The following is a 23,235-nucleotide window of genomic DNA, read 5'->3' as shown; positions in this document are numbered from 1 at the left end:
TTCCCACACACTATGATCGGTTTTCGGGCCAAGCTCTCAATGCAAGACGCCATGAAGCTGCTCAAGCGTTACGTCATCGACTGCAACACTCAAGAAATGCCGGCCATTCTCGGCCTGGGCCTGGAGAAGGCCTTTGACAACATTGCCCATTATTTTGTGTTGCGGTTGATCACCGAGCTCAGCCTGGGAGCCAGTTTCTACGAGCATACCAAATTGTTCCTGACCCGCAGGAAGGCCACCCTCACGGTGGGAGACCTCACGCCCGAAGAGATCGGGCTAGGCTTGTGCGGTACTCCGCAGGGATTGGCGATTTCAGCCACCCTGTTCAACCTTGCCATGATCGGGCTGTCCAAGAGGCTCTCGCGTATCGAGGGCATTAACCACATGATTTACGCCGACGACATCACCATTTGGCACTCGGCCGACAGTGACGGGCAGGTCTAGCACGCCCTGCAAGAAGCCATAAAAACCAGTGAAGACTACCTCCGTCCCACGGGCCTGAGATGTTCCCCAAGCAGGTCCGAGCACCTCTCTACCGACCCACATGGAGAGGGCCCAAGCCCAAGGGGCTGGAAACCGACTGCCGAGAGCGAGCTCAAGCTCCACATTGGTGATGGTGATGCAATACCCAGAGTCAACTCCATATGGGCCCTCGGCATGACCATCGAGTCTGCGCATCTCTCAGTGCACTGTAAAGCCTGCCCTTGTAAGCCGGTATTTCATGATGTGAAGATCCTGGGCAGAAGTAAAGATAAAATGGCATGTGAGCTATTAGACGCATTTTACATAAAAGAAAAATGTAGTGCCTGCGTAAGCCAGACTTCTGTTTTGTACAACGAAGAGATTTGGGAAGATCGTCAAGTGATCTTGCCAGCCCTGATAATCGCCCTCAGCAGTGGTAGGTGCATCTGTGTGTTAATAGTATATAGACTCTTCTCGCTGTCTTTCAAATAAAGTTGTTAGTAGTGCCTGTGATGTGTTCTGTATCTCTCCTTTGTAATTGTGCCTTCGCACTACATTATGTCGGTAAGTAAACACCAGCTAGCCCAACAACAAGTCCTTATACTATAGTCTAAGAATAAACGTTAATATAAACCAACCTCAAAGAAACACTGCAACTACAGTACAATATATGCAGCCTCACTCAAACGTAACTTTTTAGACTTCATGGCTAGCTTGTCGTAGCGTTGGGGTTACTGACATGGCGTAGTGTGAGCCTGGTCGCCATATGGCTGTTGTTGCACAGGACAAGCCTGACAGTAGGTGGGTTGTAGCACAAGACGGTGCCAGAGGCAGGGTGGCTACCATTCCATAGGATGGGGTCGGTGATTGAGTGGCACGGGTCAAAGTTTTGGCTGGTGTCTATGGTACAGGAAAGGTCTCAGACTGGCAGCAGAAACCTGACTGGGCACCATGATATACTGTCACAGCACTTTAGGGGAATGCCGAGCGGATGCGTTGCCAGTGGTTCCCCTCTCCTGGCCTGGTCTTGCATGCCATCTGCTGCCATCTCCAGAGCGCAGCCAATGACTTGCCTACTCAGCACATTCTCTTTTCCTTCTTTCCTTTCTCCCTGCGGTCACACACCACTTCTCTGGTACATTATTTCTGCATATCTAGCTGGACACTTCACTTCTTTGCCTTCTTTGTGTCCTGTTTTAGTATGTTTTTTTCTTTTCAGAGCACGTGAATGCATGGCATTCTCAGAGACACACTTTCTGCCTTATGCAGCAGATGATGGCTTGTACGCAGGAGACAACAGATGTTATCATTTTTTGACCGATTAATCTTTTGCTGTGAGCTGGCTCCCTTATCTTTACAGAGGCGGAAAAAGTGTTCTGCTTTATCAAGAATGTTAGCTTCACTGATTCCATTTCATTTTCTAAGGAGAAACATCAAGATTGCATCATGTTTCAAAAGCACATTGGCAGCTTACATTTGCCATCAGTGCTCTTATGTGTACGTCATGCTTACATCACACCCCAAAGAAATTCCAGAGTGTCAAGATGAGTGCCTGCATTCATTTGTCAGCAACAACACCAGTGTAAAATTTGACATAGTCAAATATGTCTATAGCAAAACATCTCTAGGTGGCCTGGTATTTTCGCAATAACCCAGAAGTGGACGATGCTTTGTTTGGGCTGAAGGAATAACGGGCTGAACCGTGCGCTCGGCTGGGCCAGAGCATGGCACTATTGTGCTCGGGCCGATCTTGGGAGGGGCCCGGGCCAAAAAAGATGGCTCATGCAGTGCCCTAGCTCAGGACGATGTAATGAGCAGTGGAACAGAAAACGGTAGGCATTACATTGAGAGTATGGAATAAGAGGCAAAGGCTGTTAGTTGACATTCTCATTTAGATAATGAACCAGAGGTCATTAATGCATAGAGAAAATAGCCAGTGGTCAACTAGAACAGATAGAGTGCCTATTAAGGAAGTAATACATATCTGGGCATGGTAGGGGATTGGGTGGGATTATAAAGATTACGGGCATGGGATGGGCTCAGTTAACTGCAGTGGCTCTAAGAAGACTGATGTGTAAAGCAAAACTCACCGTCGAATACCATCAAATGCTATGGTAAACATGTCAACAACTCCACCAGCAGGCTTAGTCATAAGCCCCATGAGCCCCTTGCCAATGCCTTTGAAGAATCCCTCAAGGCCTTCTGACTGGGCTCCTGGACAACACAGATGACATGGGCTATGATGTAATAGCACTCCTCACAAGACTCAGTGCATAAGTCCATGAGTGTTCATGGCACTGAAAGGCAGGTACAGAAACAGACACACAAAGGAATGAAATGGACAACACAGATGCCATCTGAAAAGTTGCACAATGGTGGAAAAGGAGGAAGTTCCAAACTTATCTGAACTTGCTCAAGAGAAGGCAGTGCCAACCCTGCCGACCTGGCAATCATGGACAGGTGTGGGCACTTGCAAAAGTTTACTGTTTAGGTATTAAAATTCCTCTGTGTGCAAGATGATCAAGAGCTGACTTACATGTGCGATACCACTATTAATGGTATGCCATGCCTCAAACATAAGGTGCACTTCTCTGTTTTTGTGCCTGAACTATACTGTCAGCAAATTTTGGAGTACACTTGCAATCACAACACTTAATGAAAGCTCGAACAGTGCTCCACTGGTCAATCAATGCTTATGCTCAATTAATCTCAGGTGCAATGTTCTGTTTGCCCCACACAAAGCGACCACACCTAAAGGGCACTTATAAGTTGCATCAATACGGCATTCTGCAAACTTTTTGGTAGGTTTCACATAATACCTGTCGGGCCTTTTTCTGCAGTTCAACTGGTTTTCCTTTCTTGCATGGCACTGCACATCTTTCCTTAACTTATTGTCAGCCATAAACACAACGACGACCCTGTATCAACTCTCTATACTCTCTTACGTCTGCGTGGCAGGGAATGAATGAAAGGAACAGCCCCAACTCTCTTCTTACTCTCAATGCACAGAAGACGCACCGCCATAGTAGGTAGATCGCACGAGTTCAATAAGAACCACCAGCAATTGCCACCCAGCGTATACCTCAGATACAACAAAGGGTGTTTATACAAGCCAGCATGGCGACAGTTCATAGATGGCACCACTGCCTATGCAATATGGCCGCGCCCATGAAAAAAAGGTCTATAGCTTAATCAAGCCCCCAAAGTTTGGTAATTGTGAAGTAAAAGCTGAGCCTGAGCAAAGTACCCCTGTGCTAACAGTGAATGACTAGAAAGTTGCTGTTTACAGTGGTGGGAAGTCCAAAGAAAACTTGCAGTAGTTCATTATGCAAAATAGAAGTGAGGCGTGCAGACAGGACACAAGAGTAGAGAAGAGATCGTAACTGCACGCCAGAGTTAGATGAATGCGTGATATTGTACAGGCATAAGAATGAAGATACGCGTCTTATGGTAGAGGCATGGCATATCTATAATGGTGGAAGTGCGTGCGTGAGTCAGCCTTTGATTACTTTACATAAGGAAGAGATTAAGTGCCTTAACAGTTATCTCTCACGTAGACCGGCACATGTACCCGATTGACACGTGGTGTTACCATTCCTGAGCATGCGCAGATTAGTTTTGTGTCTTCTTTCTTTTTTCGCCTCAGTGCTCCCTTCAGTTGATAGTCGGCGTTCGTGTTGTCCACTTCTCTACTCTTGTGTCCTGTCTGCATGCCTCACTTCTATTTTGCATAATGAATCCTTACCAACTAGCTCAGCTTTCTGTCGTTGCAGTAGTTAAAGCCAAAATTTGGTAGCTTGGTCACTGCTGAGATAAAAGCAGTAGTAGTTTATGACCAAGTTTATGCTGCTCCAGAGGCTGTAAACTGTATAATTGATTACTTGGCAAGGTTTATATGCTGAAAGTACTTGAAGAAAACAACCTGCACAATTAAACTGCCATGAAAACACAGTGCTCATCATCAGCCTGAGAGTGCTCTCGTCAACTGCAAAAGCAGAGGAATGCCTTCCACAGAAGGGGGTTTTTCAACTTCTCCATGCAGCTGAAAAAAAATATCACCTGAATACAGTTCACAGAAATGCTTATGAACTCACTATATGGGGTGATCATTTTAAGTTTTAAAGAATTCTTAAAAATCACCCATTGCAGATAACATAATTCTAGTCCTTGAGCTGGATTATTCAAAGAGGCAGACATTACTTCTACAAGCAATCAAAACACATATTAAACTAATTAACCAAAAGTCACCAAATAACTTTCTATTCAATTGCTTTATAGTACATATGGGAATTTATGAATTATAGCCAGTGAGGTCGCAAGGCATATCCAGTTGAAATGAGTTTCCAGAATGACACCAGTTTGGAGATAGTGCCATCAAGCTTGCCGTTCAATATGTGCTTTGATTTCCCATGCTAGTAATGTCCGCCTCTTTGAATAATACAGCTCAAAGACAAGGATTTTGCTATCTGCCACAGGTAATATTTAAAAATTCCATAAAACTTAAAACTGGCCACCCTGTATATAGAGTAGGCTTGAGGATCACATTCTCATTCTCTTGTTTTGAACACAAGGAAGATGTATAACAGCCAATCTCCTTCACAGCTTGTAGCCATGAGAATGAGACAATTTTATGTGACAAAAAAAAAACAAGACAAAAAATAAAATGTAGAAGCATGAAAGCTGGCAAAGCTTGACTATAGTAGAAGTATATTCTAGTGAAAGCTGCATCTAACAAACTAAGCGTATGAATTTTCTTCTTGTAGCTCATGTGACCTTTTGCTCAATTTAGTTCCTGGCTCACTGTTACAAAACACAAGTGCCTTTTTATCAAATCAAAGGTAATCCAGTTTGCCCATTTATATAGTTTCATTTAATTTCATTTTATTTCCTTAAAGACCCCGCAATAGGGGCATTGCATAAGGGGTGGTATTACATAAGTTAAACCATAAATGTCTTGCATGCTTATGCTTTTCCTTTTATATATATATATATATATATATATATATATATATATATATATGTAAATCCTGGCCTCATATAGGTAAAATAAATGCACTTTCTAAAATCATATTTAGTCAAACTTGAATTTAGAAAGCTGTAATGAATAACGAACGGGCTTGTCTTGTACAGTTGCATTTTCTTTGCTTTTCTGTTGTTGAATGCAAGAATTATTTTTTAATCATTATCACAAAATTTTTTTTGTTGGTGAATGTGCTTTTGATAGTGAAACAGTGGCTATCTTGTTTAACTGTGTAAATGGCAATGAATTCCAAACAAGCAAATGCCCTGATATGTTTAAATCACGTCTTGTGTTCTTGTGTTGTTCCTCTTTCTATATCTTAAACTTTGGCCTTGATTGTGGCAAAATAAATATTGCCTATCAAGTCATGCTCAGAAAAATATGAATTCCAAAAGGTGCAATAATGAATGGCCTTGTCCTTTATAGCAACTTTTTTTTTTCATTTTCTGTTCCTCAATACAAAAAAAAAATAAGAATTGACAAATGTCCTTTTTTTGGTTTTTGAGTGCGAGTGTCGTATAGATGGTAAAAAAGCGAACATCATGTTTTACATTGTAGATGTCAAACAAGTACCAAGCAAGCAAATGCCCTAACATGTTTACAAACTGTAGATTTTAGTATAAATATAGGTGTTTAGGAACTTAGGCACAGCGTTTAGGTTGCCATGTTATCTCTAGCATATCATTTATACCACATAACGGCAAAACCATGTTATACACGTGTCAAACAGCGCCCTTTCAGTCATAATCGAGCCTGACTGGGATCAAATTTCTTGATCGTGATTGGCTCATTTGCACAAGCTGTGGAGGGAGCCAGTTGCAGTCAAGAAATTCGACCATGACTGGGCTTGATCGTGATCAAGGCAGAAAGCTGGGCTAGTTGGTGTCCTGTCGTCTTCTCTGTCTTTGTCCCTGCTATTTTGCGCTAGTCTTTTGAATAATGTTGATCGTCATCGAAAGTGCTGGTGTGATACCGATATCGCAGCAACCACCTCCGGCTGGTACAATTTTTCTCCCATGTTCTTGTGATGCCATGTTCAAAGTCCTGCCGGGAGTTTTTCAATATAATATAATGTGGCCAGCATACCTGGTATTTTCACTCTGTTGGATTGCTGAAAGGTTGCTTGTGAGCCAATATACTACATCTGAACCTCGATATAACGAAGCTGTACATGCAGCGAAAAACTTCATTAAATGGTGAATTTTGTTAATTTGAGGTTTTAAATTTTCAGTAGAAAAAAATCATTATAAAATTCCCAGGACATTCCTCATGCATATTATTTTGTCAGTAATCACTTATAAACAAATCCTAAGGTCGGGCCATAGTAGCGTGGTTATGAGCACCAGTACAAGCGGTGAAGATCGTGCCAAGAGCAATACAATGGCGTGGCTCATGGCGTTTGAGATTATCGTGTCGCGTCGCTGAGCAGTAAATCTTGGACTCCATGGCTTACCACGCTTAGTGCCTGCAGCTGTCATCAGACAGCACCCTCAATTTAAAACAAAAGTACAAAAGGATATGAATATTTGTCCAGAGAACAAAAAGTCGCCGTTTTGCCACAAAGGCGGAACATTGATGCCGATAGCGAAGAGACAACTACACAAAGCAAGGTTCGTAGTTTTATCGGTGTCATGCACACTCAGGCAAAGATCTCTTGACAACCAAAAACACTCGCTGTCGCAACGCAAGCGAACGCTTCGCACTGTGCCTCGGAAAGTTGAGATTGCACAATGAACACTAGACACGTGGGAACAAAATGCACATGAAGGCACCAACCACCTCAGCTCAAACACGTTTGCAGTTGCCGAACATCACCTCCAAGATATGGTGCTTGGCACGCATATCGACAGTCATGCACAGTTACAGCAAGGATAGAGGAGAGGAGACGTGCTTACCCCCCCCCTCCCTTCTTGTGCTGAAGGAATCATTAGCTCTTGTGTTTCTCCGAGTGCTCAGAGCTGCTGTGCACCCTGCGGCCTCTGCAAGTTGCTACACGACAAATGGCGTGGTGCCGTTTCCTGTATACTGCATCGTGGCGTGCAGGCTTCGATGGCATTTTCGCCGCTTGAACTTTTTGTGCGAAAGGAGGCTAGCAAATAACTTCATGCTCGGCCGACATTTATATTTTGCTAGATTTACCAGCCATACAAGCTCCAATTAGAAGCTTGAAATGGCCAAAAGCTTCATAAAATCGAAATCGTGTCATGAAATTACTTTGTTAAATTGCGAAAAATGATACACGTTTTCAATGAAACCAAGATAGGGAAATAAAAATTGTTCGTTACATCCCGAATTTCGTTAAATCAAGGTTTGTTATACTGAGGTTTGACTGTACTATGTACAGATTGTCTATTGCGCTGATATAGTTTGCTAGGCTCTCCACAGTAGAAAACAAACTGCTCATTCTGACCAAGGCACTGGTGTTACGCAGTAGGATATTGAAAATCCTAAGCAAATTTTAAGATACATGTGCTTCAATAAAAGCAAATGTGTCACCGAGATGTAGGAGCCACATTTATTCACTGCCAGGAAGGTTTTTATGCATCGTATCAGCATGGCACTCCAGCAGCTTTCCATATGTTCTGCAGTGTCCTTGGAAACCTGTTGTACATTCTATAAAGAGATAAGCAAAACTCACATGCCCATTTGGCAGCTAAGTGATGGCTGTTCCAACACGCAAACTATTCTTCTACTCTGCTTGCTGAAAATGCTTTTTCCGAAAACATGCTCTCTAGCATAATAACAAAACAACCTACCTTATGCCAATATTACAGCTCCAAGCTCCTCTCTGCAAGCTAGCACCTGGTTCCTAAACGTTACCTTGGTTTTTCTGGACGATCATGTGGATTGGAAATGCTGTTTAAGATAATTCATACCTTTGCTGAAATTTTCCGTCAAGCATTCTAAAGCTGTAAAAATTGGAATAGCCAAGCCGTGCTTCAAGTCTACCCTCACCGAATAGCATGTGCACAAGAGGAGCATTAGCTTCAGCATGCAGGTCAAGTGTTTATTTAGAAGCAGGTTTTCCCTGTGTTGCCACTATCACAGCTCCCGAATGCCTGAAAAGGTACATCATGTGTTCCAGTTAGTGCATGGTTGCATAAAGTACTGACAGTAAGGAGAGATTTGTAGCTATTTCTTACATTCATTCTCTTTCACATAGACCAGAGTCCTTTAATTAGTCCAGAAATTTCAAGCCAAGTTTGCCATAGCTAGGGACAGCAGCTGCTGTTAGGGTATGCCACTGCAGATGAGGAGGCGCCAGTGTCGCTGGCTTGCTTTGGCCGTTTAGATGAGTTTAGGCCCAATTGCACTGGCCCGACAAGATTTGGTCTGCCGACTTCCTGCGGCATCTGTGTTGTGCCGGCGGCTGTGTTGGCAGGAGTGGAGCCGTTGGCAGACAAGTCAGATGATTTCATTGCCACACCAGAGCTAGCGCACTCTCAAGTTCAACAAATCGCCACAGAGTGTGAAAAAATCGACCATCGTGCTGCTAATAAAACAAGCATTGTACCTCCATTCAAAATATTCTATCTTGAGCATATCTCCCACTACAGGTGGCATAATAAGTGCAATTTTAACCTACAACCTTTCTTCCACACTTATTGAAGCATTTTTATTGCCTGACAAAAAAGTACAAAATTATTATTCCTAATTATACATTGCATTTTTTAATACTAACTGTCTTCTTTTAGCCACCATAAATGCAAAATAACGTTCAGCATCATCAACCTCCCACGTGACCTCGAGCATGAATTCATTGGTTCATACACTTCAGCTGGTTGCTTGTTTTGTACTAAAACTAGTTTACTGCACTTCGACATCTCGTGTTATTGAACTTGAGGTGATGTGTTTGCGAGCAGAGATGTAAGCCAGAAAGCTAGGTTTCGGCCGTGAACCATGCGGAACACATTTGCATCGAAACGGGAGCCGGATTTTACTGCGACTGAGGACGGCAATACTGGTCAGTCATTTAACATCGCAGCCTGAATCCTTATGTAATATTTGTCTTCTTAACTGACACGCGGAAACAAGCAAATGAACAAGATCCTGCAGTCATGTCGGCAGTGAGGACCCTTCATTGCTGTTCCTCAAATAAACCTTTAGATGCAAGTCAGCGTCAGTGTTTGTCCTCTTCTGCTTGTCCTCCTTTTTTGTGCTGCTTGTTCACATTAAAGACACTCTGTACAACAGTGGGTGTGAAAACAACGCACACTTGCAGCAGGCTGTCGTCATACACACACAATCATGAAAGAAAGAGAGAGTTATATCGGAACGCATGCCACATTTTTCATCTTGCAACTCTGGCCAAGGGCGACTGAGTAGCTTTATATATTTATGGATCATTATACCTCAAGTGTACTCGGTGCTTTTTGACCATGCATCTACGATTCTTCTGAAAAAAATCATACTGTTTTACCTCAATGTCGAAAGTAATTATTAAAGTGATTAAAAAAAAATTTCTAATGCCGCGAGGACGCTTCAAAGGTTGCGCACACAAGTGAAACTATACCAGGCAGAAACATTTCTACAAAAGTTATTGATGTGACCTGTTACTGCAAATATTTTTTTTGTATAGTCGCCAGATGGCACTCTTTTATGACTATTGTCGTTTATCACTTTTTGTTTTATTTACATAATTTTTAGCCGTACGGAAAAGCCGATAGTTGCCAATTGTTTATTATTTTTTTATAAAAACAGCTAACACTTCCATGAGGAATATATTCACAATATGGGGTTGGTATTTGTGTATACCAGATGATAAAAATACTCTGATAAGAAATAAAAACTGAACTTTTGCATAATGTCACGGCAAGAATGAAAAAAATTACATTCCGACTCAATTTGTGGCTTCGTTTTCACAATGTAGCGTTCCAAGTAAAAATATGGCTTAGTCATCATTGCATAGTATGCTTTGCTGCCTATCTGTGTAGAAAGATTTAAAGGATTAAATTTTGTTTTAAGCGAGAAAAAAATGTTTGAACTGCACAATCGCAAGATTGCGTGGAGCATCTCTTCGTTTAACCTTCACTGCACAGCACATCGGTTGGCATTTCAGCCTGTCTCATTTTATGTGTTTCTTCTTTTTCTTTTTGAAAACAAGGTCTTCTTTGGCAACTTCAGGTTGATTTGGGATTCATGGGGACTGAGTTTCTGGCCATTGTCATCTTGTAAAATTATATGATTTCAGGCCTTCTAGTGTACGTAGGACAAGAACATAGGCATCTGAGTTAAGCTTGGAACGAAAAAGATGCACAAAGTTAGCGTAACACTACATACGGAGAAGTTATAATACGGGATTATTACAAAACAGGGCAAAATAAATTTAATCCACATGTCCCTGTTCACACAAAGCGCGCCAAAACAAAAACCAAAACTGTGGCTTTATTCAACAAACAGGCGATTTGTGGCGTTCTGCTAAACCTAAAACAATGAAAAAGGCCACTGGCCCACTGGATACCGAAAATGTCTGCGAAGCGGCTTTAAATGTGTGGTTGTAACATGTATTCGTATCGTAAACGCGTCCCGCGACGCCAGCCACCAAAGTTGGGAAAGCGACATCAAGACGGCGGGAGGAGCTTGCATTACGAGCAGACGATAGGTATGTCGTCTGCTACTGCTCCTCAATATCCCAGGCAAAGCTACAGCTGGCACAGAGGCAAACAGGCGTCCACATTTATGGTTTCTTTACGATGGTCCATGAGTGAAGAAAATGTATCAAGTCGAGGACGTGGACAACAGTTTTGGTGCGTCTTCGGTTTCTGAGAATTCAGGTACATAGATTTGCGTAGTAATTCATGGGATGTTTAAACTACACGATGTCTCTAGTTCATGTATTTCCTCTCCAGGACAAGGGGTGATTTTTAAACCACTGTGTTGCCAGACGCACATAAAAATTCTAGCCTTACATTCGTAGGATGACGAAAAAACATAGCCGTAAAGTACAATAACATTTCTTGCTCTTTTTGCGTGACACAGGTGGCTTATGTCTGTTAGACTTTCTGGCATGTACGTGCCAACATATAATTCAATGGCACGTGTTCCTGGCAATAGTATTTTTACGCTTTATTTTCAGGTGGTGAATTACCACACTGTTCATTAGGACCGAATGGGTGTCACAGGACAATCTACGTGAAAGGTCAGTACATCAATAGTGTCAAAGAACTGAGCGAACTTGATCGCCGGCTCTTGATTCTGCGTTCACAATGCGCACTGTATAATACAGTATGTGGCCATCATCACCACCTCTATGTAAAGAAGTACACATCACACATATCATCCAAATGGTGCTCGAATCTATTTCTTACGCACATCAAGAATTACCGAGGATCATCTGTGATATCATTATCCTTGTCAGATTCGCACCCATCTTTCGATCTCATTCCTGGAGCTAGATTGTGCCAAGCTTGCATATGCCGGTGCGATGAAGTGGAGAAGAAGCATTCTTCTTTAGGGGTACTTCAGCATCTAAGGATGTCGGCACTTCCGGTGGTCGCACGTATGAGAGGTGTGAGTGGGTTGAGTGCCACAGCAATTGACGCATTTGCCAGCAGAGAAATCGGTGAAGGAAGCCCAACGTATTGTGTAACAGACTAAGGCCTGAGCCACGGAACCGCTGCACAGAGACAAGTGCGAACCTTTCCGGCACCCAGTCAGACTGCAAGGACAAAGAGACAATGCATCGATTTTATGCTTAGCGACTATGTGACTTTAATGGAAAATGTAAGAAAAAGGCCTCACGCAAAAGGAAAGCGCAAAAAGAAGATAGAGCTCTTAACCCTTGCTCCTGTGTCTCGGGCTCAAAAAAAATTATGGACTACTTTGGAGCCTCGCAAAAACAAGTACGGGCAGCAATCAAACTGAGAACTGCATGAATTCTCAGCACCCCCCCAAAAAAGAAATGCCACCCAATCAGGAAAGCATGAAGACTTTGATAAAGGACTTTTATGAAGATGATAGTGTCTCATATTGTCTCCCGGGGAAGAAAGATGTAATAGCAGGCCGACAAAAATGACTGCTGCTTTTGAATTTAAAGGAGCTGTATGCAGAGTGGAAAAGGACTCATAACATCAAGTGTGGATTTTCCAAGTTTGCAAGTTTGTGACTGTCAAACTGCATGGTAGCAGGGGCAAGTGGCACACACTCCATTTACGTCTGCATAGGTCATGAAAATTTTAAGTTGATGATCTACAGTTCTGGATTAAAGAAGTCCTTGCAAGAACTGTTGGCAACAACTGTGTGTGACACAGGAAATGAACACTGCATGCATGGGAGGTGCCAGACCTGCCCCGGTACAGATAATGCTGAAATGGCACTCCATAACAGCCCGCTACTTAATAACAAAGAAGTGGACCACATACATGTACAGCAGTGGGTAGGCGGCCTACGATGCAAACTCGAAACTCTTCTGCTAACACCAGAACACTTTTGAGATAAATTTTTGGGGATGCTAGCCAGAGTAAAAATTCACCATAATATCAGCTAGAAACAAGCATCCTACCGTTGTTATGCAAAGTCAAAGCTTACCAAAACCGAAGCGCCTGTTCTTCTAGACTTTTCAGAGAACTATACCTTCATTGTGCAAGATGCCCCGCAGGCCTACCACTGGGTGAATGAACAAACAACACTGCACCCATTTGTAGTCTATTGCTCCCCTGACGAAGAAATTGTAGTCAAGAATTACGTTGTCTTTTCCGACTGTACAGAGCATGAAACCGTTTCAGTGTCTGCGTTCCAGGCAGAAATTGCGACATTACTCAAGAAACAGTTGCCACATCTATGAAAAACACTCTACTTTTCTGACGAAGCTCCAGTACAGTACAAAAACAAAAGGAACCTTGTAAACCTCTGCAATCACGAAGATGACTTCGGAATTGATGCAGAATGGAATTTTTATGCTACGGCTCATGGCAACAGTTTCTGTGAAGGACTTGGAGGCACTGTGAAACACTCAGCAGCCTGAGCCAGTCTTCAGAGGCCTATTCATGACCAAATCATGACCCCACACCACCTTTTCACGTGGACAAAGGACAGTATTCAAGGGATAAATATTCTTTGGGTTTCGAAGGAAACTGTTCAAAAAAGAAAAATTGTGCTGTCCCCACAGTTCAGCAAAGTGACTACCACAAAAGGCACACGGAAGTTTCATCACTTTAAGCCCTTTCGCCGGCTTCAATTCTTGCTGGGGTTACATCCTATTCAACCACACAGGTAGTTCGAGTATCGAAGTGAACTATGCTTACAGCAGAAGGCTACACATGAACGGAGACAAGAAGACACGGGCACTTATATAAGTTATATCAAAGTAAGTTTGAAATAATGCCGTGCGAAATAAAGCAGTCATGAGAATGTATTTTTTATTTGCCATCTTTTATGTTGGGAATTGTAAATATTTGCAAACGAAACGCCGGGTAAAAAAACATGACTCACCATCTTGCGGTGGACATCAAAGAAAGTGTCTTTCATGGCGCACTAGGGCACCATGTGGTTTGTTGACTAGAGTGTTGTGGTTTGTTTGTTGTCTACCTTTGGGATCGGCCCAAAATTTTAGACAGCAATCTTTCCGGAATTGGCCCATATTTTTCATAGAGCCACACTACCGGTTTCGGATTTAGGTGCACGCTACGTAAACAGGCACGTGTAGATTTATTTTGCCATTGCGCATTGTAACTTCTCCATATATAGTTGTATGCTAACATTGTGCGTCTTTTTTCGTTCCAAGCTTAACTCAGATGCCTACTATCTTGCCCTACGTTCACTAGAAGGCCTGAAATCATCTGATTTTACAAGATGACATTGGTCAGAGACTCAGTCCCCACGAATCCCAAATCAACCTGAAGTCGCCAAAGAAGACGTTGACTTCAAAAAGAAAAAGAAGAAACACATAAAATGAGACAGGCTGAAAGGCCGACCAATGTGATGTGCAGTGAAGGCGAAACAAAGAGATGCTCCGCGCAACCTTGCGATTGTGCAGTTCAAACATTTTTTCCTCACTTAAAACAAAATTTAATCCTTTAAATTTTTCTGCATAGATAGGCAGCAAAGCATACTATGCAATGCTGACTAAGTCATATTTTTACTTGGAGCGCTACATTGTGAAAACAAAGCCTTAAATTGAGTCAGAACATCCTTTTTTTTTTCATTTTTGCCATGACATTAAGCGAAAGTTTAGGTTTTATTTTTTATCAGAGTATTTTTATCATCTAGTATACACACATACCAAGCCCATATTGTGAACATATTCCTCATGGAAATGTTAGTTTTTTTATATAAATAATATTAAACAAGGGGCAATTGTCGGCTTTTCCTTGCAGCTAAATATGATGTAAACTAAAACAAAAAGTAATAAATGACAATAGTCATGAAAGAGTACTGTCTGGCGACTATATATAAGACATATTTGCAGTAACAGGCCACAACAATAACTTTGTAGAGCTTTTTCTGCCTGGCATAGTTTCACTTGTGTGCATCCTCATGGCATTAGAAAATTTTAAAACATCACAAGAATAATTGCTTCTCACATTGAGGTAAAACAGTGCGATTTTTTTTTCAGCAGAATCGGAGATGGTCGAGAGAACACCGAGCATGCTTGAGATGGAATGACCCATATTATATATATATATATATATATATATATATATATATATATATATATATATATATACACTATATTTACTTTGACAAAGGCTGGTCCACCAACCGAAACATCAATCAAATATACTGTGCTTATTGAACAAACGTTGTACTCTTCTTCATTTTACTACCGGGGCCAGCGTGATTTCCTCTGCTATAACTATATATATATATATATTTACTTGTGCCTGCCGGCAGCTTCTCTTGTCCCCAAAACTGAATTGTATTGAAATGTATTAAACAGTTGCACGCATCGTGTGCAACTAATTGCCGACATCCCTGGCTGTGTTTTTGTGTCTTGAATGTTACTGTTCCGCCCCAACAGAACTTGTACCAAGCATGCCTCATGGGGTCCTTCCATAGCCAGCTGTCGCTGAAGGTGCGTTCAGAGCTGGTGCATGGCTTATTGCCAACCTTCTTGCCTGTGTTCTTGTGTCTTACATGCTACTGTTCTGCCCCAACAGTGCCTGTACTAAGTGTCTTGGTCTCAGGAGCCCCCATCTACACCAACAGGAAGGGGCTGAAGCCTAATTCGCAAGGTTTTTATACCATGAACAAAGAGGCGGATGCAGAAGTATTTAGATGAGATATCAAGTCTGCGGAGGACTGTTTCAAGACTGAAAAAGGCCTCTGTCATCATTCCACAAACATGGATATTGGCCGAGTCGTTCAGGTACCTAGAATTTGTAGAAATTCTTCATGCTCAGATGCAGCTGAAACCTCTGAACTAGCCCAGACGATGCTAGCCAGAAGAGTTCTGTCAGTTTGCCCTTAACTTCTTTTTCACTAGCCCAAAAGCATACAGGTACCTGGCATAAACGCTAAGCCTTACAACAGTAAAAAGTTTAAGAACCTGGTTATAGGCAATGTCACTCAAAACTAGATTGATGACAGAGATCCTGGATTTTGTAAAAGAAGAAAAATGAGAAATTGGGATATGATGGACAGGGCATATGTCCTCAATTTTGACGAAATTTCTCAAAAATGGAAGCTGCAATCCAAGCATAATTTTGTTGGTTACGTCGGCAGTGGCACTGAAAGGTCTGTTCATGTAGTAAATACAGCACTCTTGTTTCTGATGTCAGGTACAGTGAAGTGGTAGCTCCAGCCTTTAGCTTTTATGACAGGGGAAGGCACAGTTAATTGTGTTTACTGAGAGAACTAATAAGCCAGCTGAAGGACTGGTCGCAATATAAAGGCATTGATCTGCGATCAAGTTAGCAACAATTGTGCGGTTGGGACAGCACTCGAAACAACCCCACACAATCTTTTTTTTTTTAATGGATGGGACAAAAATATACTTTATTTTTGATCAACTGCATTTTTTGAAATGTACTAAGGACAACTTGCAGAAATGTGACCTCTACATTAGCAATGATGATGTTTCATATAAATACATGTTTAAAACATACGAGTCCACCCATCACCTAAAACTGAAATACCTACCAAGTGTCACTGAGAGGCATTTGTACAAAACTCCTTTTGGCAACGTGAAAGTAAAATTTGCCTTGCAAGTATTAAATAACAATTCCATTGAGGCATTCATTGTTTTTAACATTCTACCTGCTACTGCCATACACATAAGCAGCTTTGTAGAAAGGAAAGACAAGCTGTTCAATGCCTTGAACAGCTCTGCAGTGCACATAGAAAACTGACAAATGAGACAGGCCACTACCTCCTTCACAAAGCACAGTGAATTTCTAAAGGATTGCACGCATTGGATTAAGTCCGGAAGTTCAGTTGCTGTCGCCTACCTAGGACCATACCAGGATGGTGGATGACAATCAAAGCAGTCTTGCTGCTGTGGCAATATCTCCTGCAATCGTCTAATTTTTAATTCTTCGGACACAGCAGCTGAATCAGGATTCTCTTGAGAATATTTTCAGGCTCATTTGGCAGCAGTACGGTTGCACTGCAACTTCAAGAGTCGACCAGTTTTCTGCTGGACTTAGGCACATTGTTGTATCAAAGCTTTTCAAGCTATCTGGCAACCGCAACATTGAGGAGGACAAGGGTGTTCTTTTAACTCAAGTTAAGGCACTTCTACTGACTAACTTTAGCAGAGCGACTGAAGGGGCACCTATCTCCACTAGTGCTGCTTTTACAGAAGGGCCCTCTAAAAGTAGTGAAGAAGCAAGTGATGTGCTCGAGTCAAACATAGTTTACTATGCATACACACATTCCTAAAGAAAAGGCAGTAAAAGTTGTTGGGTTCTCACACCCGCACTCTTGGGACAAAGGAACGACAACACAGTAGTGCAAACAATCACAAGGGCATTTATTGCACCTTTCATAGATCAATGCCAGCTAGCCGAGTTGCTATCCACAAAACATGCCGATGGGTACGCAACAAATCTAAAAGTCCGACTCACTGTGACCGGATAACGAGCGAATATGTTCGCCCGATGCTGGATCCCAACGCCTGGTCGTTCGTGTGTACGGTCACGCGAACAGTGGCACGCTCGAAGGAGGCCTCACGAGACGGTCTCGCAGAAGCATGGATTGGCGCATGCGCGGCACGTCTGCACTGCTTGCTGTCCTCGACCCAAAGAGGAAGCGTGTTCTCCCTTGCGCCCCCAAGTAACCCTGCCATTAGCAGAGCAACACTCGCGCCATCTCTCGCACTGCACTTCAACCACATCGACCGCCGCGGGCCCCAGCCCATGCGGAGAAGCCGCATTGCAGGAGACGGGAGCTATGCGGGAAAACAAGACATCAGGGGACGTGTGAGAGTCGCGCATCTCCACTAACTCATGCCACGACCTTCATAAGGAAAGTAGCGAGGACCCTGCAAGACCTAGCCAGTTTGTTTAAAGCTATTTAAATAAAGACCTTTAAAGGCAGTTTGCATAAAGCGCAAAGCCCTCGGCCATCTAATTGTGCCAACTGAGGCAGCACACGTGTATCTTGTGAGGCTGGGGGACAAACTTAGACAAGCAACAGGTGCTATTGCACACCAGCAAGGTGTTACAAGTGAATTTTTCTCCATTGTGGCAGAGGACACCAGCAATTCCCCATTTTGCAGCACAGGCTACAAGTAGCAATTTCTGCAGCTCTATGTCCGCCTTTGGCTTCTTTGGCATTTGCAGTTTTAAGACTGCTACTTAGCTTGGCAAAAGTGTCTAAATTTGCTGCCAAAAGAAAACAGAACAAGCCACAGTAGTAGGTAGCTATCAGGGTTTCTTGACAAGCTAAGCATAATACTTCTTTTCTTTTTTGTTTCAATGACTCGTGGTTTTTGTTTTCCTCTTCTTAATCAGCTTCCTGGCCTTGTCAAATTGTTCCATTGGTGTCTTCAAGTATAACATTCTTTCTTTGAATGCAAGCTTTTTCATTCCCCATTCTTGTTGGAGATCATTTGTTTCCCTCATCCAAACATGAAGGTCACAACTGATTCTTTGCTCATTAATAACAGTCACTGTCTAGTAGCATAGTAACAAGTCTGTAGCAGTATTTCCTAATGTGTGCTGCCATGTGCAATTCTACTCCTGACATAGCTGATGCGGCATTGGATATGTCTTGCATTACCCTTTGCACCACATGCTATGTATCATTTGACTTTTCTCTATGTTTCTTGGCCTTCAGTGCTTGCAGAGCAGAGTGGCTTCTTTCTTTGAGATGCAAGCTTTCTCACTTGCATATGCAATTTCTGATTTTTAGTCTCATTCAGGATCGCTCTTCTTGCTTGACAGCCTGGTTTTTCTGCGGGAGGTACGCTTAAGTAATTGATTGCAGTCTGGTTTTGCTGCTGTCTCACTTGGTCATGGTTGCCATGCTATGTTTCTCGGGTGTGGTGGCCCAGTCAGTTGCATTGGGAAGCAGTCTTTCAAGATAAGCACCTGCTCCTGCAGTCTGCACAGCGACATAAACTCCCAATTTATGCACACTGTAGGTGGTGCTCCCTGCTCGTCCTTTCCTGCTGTAGCCATGGGCAAATTGCACTCGTGGCCTCCCTCGGCCAAGATTTGGCCTGAATGGAGACCAGCAGACATGTCTACATGGTCCAAAGTGTATGAAGTTGATAGCCACATGGGTGGAAAGGCACGCAAATGTGGCTGCGAAAAGTGATGCCCACGAATTAAACTGACCATGTCCATATTGAGACAAAGTGAGGCACCAAGTGTGAGCGACACGTTAGCGGCTCCTGAAACATCCAGATTGAAAAGGAGGTAACGCTAAAATGCTGGGTAGTCCAAATAGCTCTGTTGGCTGCGGCAGCAGATGCCTATGTCACACGACTGCTTCACATTGCAAGTTGCTTATCTTTTTTTACATGACACAGCGCCCGTCCTGTCATCTTCTTTCCTGTCGGTGTTTTTTTGCTCTGTTCCTAAGATGTTGCTTATTTTCAGTGGTGACTGTCAGTGCAAACAAGTGGGACGTGCTGCACAATCTTCTTGTGCTGCTAGTTGTCACTCATGACTGGACTGCTATGTGCGACAACTAAGGTGAGCTGCTTACGAGCTCACGCTAATGGTTTCAGCATATCTGGACATGCAAATTTCATTTCTGCTCTTGTGAAAGGAGGAGCTTTGCTCATTTCCTGTCAATAAAGTTTCACATCCTGTTCACTCACTTGTGGCTTGTTTGTATGGGCATCAGTAGAGGCGCCTTGGTCTACTGGCAATTAGAACACACCAGCTAGGTGGCGAGAACGCAGCGCATATGAAGCTATCAGCACTCGGTGCACTCTGTCCCCATCGCAGACTGCTTTCAAAATAGAGCTGCAAGCAGCCACGCCATACACAGCCACTGCCAGAGTATAACCCCCCTTCCCTCCCTCGACCCCCCCCCCCCCTCCCGTGCCTTGCACACGATGGAAGATGGCGTGCTACCTCCCTGCTTTCTTCCCTTGTGCACGAGAGATTAAGCGACCATCGTCAGCTCACCCTCGCATCCTTCCGCTCGCACATATAGCGTACGATTTGCGGCGTTGATGTTATTATACGGAGCATCACGGTGACACCGACGACCACGGCAACACCAACGACCACGGCGAAAATGTGCCTGGAGTATCCATATAAGTGCTATCGCAATAAAATCACACTGCAACACATGTGACTGCAGAGATATTTTCCGGTCCAGTTGCAGCATGTGAAACAGTCTTTAAAGTGCAACCTTCCACATTTGAATACTGATTTACCCGACTGGTGCATTTGTTTACACTCACATGTGGTCAAAGTTGGTCCATTAAAACTTCTTTCTGGGCGAGTTGGTGCATACTTGACATAAAAATTGTTACGGCGCAAACACATGCAACCACAAAGTAAGAAGGACGGGACACAAGCGCTGACTGTCAACTAAATTTTATTGACGGAAGACGGATACCTTTTATAAGGGGAAAGGCAGAAGTGAAGGGGGAAGGGAGTGATACAATCGGGGAAAATGACAAAGTGCATCGATGAACGAACGTGCCAGCAGTCAACGGAATCAGGCGCAGAAAAAACAAGAAAATGAAAAAACTAGAAAAACACTAGCAAAACGCGAGGGATACTAACATACAATGAAATCAGTAAGCAGTCGCTTCCAAAAAATGAAGCTCTGCCGCAAAAAGCGATGCAGAAGGGGTGCTTACGCACTTGCTGCCATATTTGTGTATGTGGAACGCTTCCAAACTGACGCGCGCCGTCGCGTCGGCACTCTTGCCGAGAACCTGCCCACGCATCTGCAACTCTAAAAAAAGAGGTTGTCAGCTAAAACATGAGAAGCGGTTCATCAAGTGTTCCACAGGAGTGGTCTACGCCATTCCCTTGAAGTGTGGAAAGGCTTATGTCGGCCAAACCGGCCGCTGCATTAATGAATGCTTGGGGGAACATGCCCGAAATTTAAGCAACTTAAAGGACGAGTACGCACATTTGATCGCGCACGTAATTGAATGCACAGGATGCGAAGCTCGTTTGGGAGAGACGAAGATTCTCGGCAAGAGTGCCGACGCGACGGCGCGCGTCAGTTTGGAAGCGTTCCACATACACAAATATGGCAGCAAGTGCGTAAGCACCCCTTTTGTATCGCTTTTTGCAGCAGAGCTTCATTTTTTGGAAGTGACTGCTTACTGATTTCATTGTATGTTAGTATCCCTCGCGTTTTGCTAGTGTTTTTCTAGTTTTTTCATTTTCTTGTTTTTTCTGCGCCTGATTCCGTTGACTGCTGGCACGTTCGTTCATTGATGCACTTTGTCATTTTCCCCGATTGTATCACTCCCTTCCCCCTTCACTTCTGCCTTTCCCCTTATATAAGGTATCCGTCTTCCGTCAATAAAATTTAGTTGACAGTCAGCGCTTGTGTCCCGTCCTTTTTACTTTGTGGTTGCATGTGTTTGCGCTGTAACAATTTTTATGCCAAAGTTGGTCGTTCCCTTCAAATACCATGTAACGCGTGTGTGCTGGCATAAAATAATGAAATTGTGACGAGGTTTATTGGACTTGTCAAGCGCCAGCCAGAAACACAGTGGCAGTAACGAGCGCTCAGCTAGATCAGTGAACTGGCTGTACGACACATGATGGCGACAGTGCTTTCTAATGTGCTGATCTTTTTCTGTCTCCAAGACAAGGGATAGTGATGGGACTATACAGCACCATATCTTCTTCCCTACAGTCACCCCCCCAGCTGAAAGAGGAGCCATCCTGGTGACCTATGGCAACGACGAAATGAGGGGCTCGTAATAAGGCTTGAGTCTGTTGACATGAACAATCTCGTGTCCCCAGTGACGATGGTCACTTGGGGGAATCAGTGGCTCATCAATGTAGTTTACAGGCGAAGTTTCGGCAATGATGCAATAAGGACCACAAAATTTCAGAAGTAGTTTGGAATAGAGGCCAGGACTTGTAGGTGGAGCCCAGAGCCATACAGGGGATTCAGTCGGGAAGGTAGGAGCAGCTCGGCCGTCGTCACGTTGAAGCTTTTGGCATGGCAGGATTGGTCTGCGGTAGTGAGCGAGCGGGCGAGCTGCAGACATTCCTCGGCGTGCTTAGTGGCCATAGAAACAGGAGTGCACCCTGAAGCATCTGTATCATTTGGACACACTGCCATGGCCACACTACAGGTTGGAATGAAATGAAGCACAGATGTTGCTATGGAGCTGGTGTGGGACCACTAGAAGTCACTTGCAACTATCGCAATGATAATTTCAGCGGTAGAGAAATCCACCTCAAATTGCAAAATGTTATGCTTGATGGTGGAGTGCATGAGACACCGGTAGTTCGACAGGATTCTCTAGAAGGTTCAGAAGAGTGGCTATCGACGAATATTTTTGCTGCGCTGAAGCCAAGTTTGTGATGTCCTCAGGTAACAGAGTGGGCAACAGGAGCGAAACGCTGTTGAAATCGGGTGAAACTAGTGAACGTGATAAAGCGTCGGCTTCAAAATGTTTGCACCCAGAGTGGTAGACAACCCTGATCTCATATTCATGTATATGTAGGGCCCATCGTGCAAGTTGGCCAGGTGGGTCTTTGAGCGATGACAACCAGCAAAGTGCATGGTGATCTGTGACGACATCGAAAGGTTGACTGTTAAGGTAAGGCCGAAATTTAGCAAGAGCCCACACAATGGCTAAACATTCCGCTATGACGTGCTCGCCAAAGCTATACTTTCGTTGTGCTAGCACTGTGCCCAGGTCAACGCCGCTAGTTTCAGTGTGAATTTCCGTAGGAGCATTTGGATCGAAGTGACGCAGAATTGGTGCCGAGGTAAGTAGACAATGTAAGGTGGTAAATGCGGCATGAAACTCTTCTGACGAGGTCAAAAGGTCACTGGTGCCAGCAAGCAGCTTTGTCAGGGGTGCAACGATGGTAGCGAAATTTCTACTAAAACAGCGAAAATATGAGCACAGACCTATGAAGCTCTGGGTCTGGACAGGCTGCCAATGGAAACTGACCCTGTTAACCTTTAATTGCCAAACTCTGTCGAGTGCGGCTAGCTTAGCAGGACTCTTTGAGGAACTATTAGACATTGTTTGGGATATCATCAACCTTAGTGAGATTAGAAGAACTGGTGAGGCTTATACATTACTGAATAACAGCCATGTCCTCTGCTATAGAGGTCTGCCAGATAAGAAACAATACGGGGTAGGACTCCTAATCCATAAGGATATAGCGGGCAACATTGACAAATTTTACAGCATT

The 23,235-nt window shown here is 43.5% G+C and overlaps 1 protein-coding gene across 3 annotated transcripts in view; it reads right to left on the bottom strand.

Moving 5' to 3' along the window:
• Nucleotides 1–23,235, bottom strand: part of LOC142586048 (intermembrane lipid transfer protein VPS13A-like) — a 935,034-nt gene that overhangs the window by 103,065 nt on the left and 808,734 nt on the right. For all 3 annotated transcript variants that reach the window (XM_075697293.1, XM_075697294.1, XM_075697295.1), the window contains one exon: nucleotides 2,553–2,676. In XM_075697293.1, the coding sequence (XP_075553408.1) occupies nucleotides 2,553–2,676 (124 nt within the window). The remainder of the gene's footprint in view (nucleotides 1–2,552; nucleotides 2,677–23,235) is intronic.

The sequence above is a fragment of the Dermacentor variabilis genome, chromosome 6 (assembly GCF_050947875.1).
Source record: "Dermacentor variabilis isolate Ectoservices chromosome 6, ASM5094787v1, whole genome shotgun sequence".
Taxonomy (NCBI): Eukaryota; Metazoa; Arthropoda; class Arachnida; order Ixodida; family Ixodidae; genus Dermacentor; species Dermacentor variabilis.
This window is presented reverse-complemented; position numbering and strand designations above follow the sequence as displayed.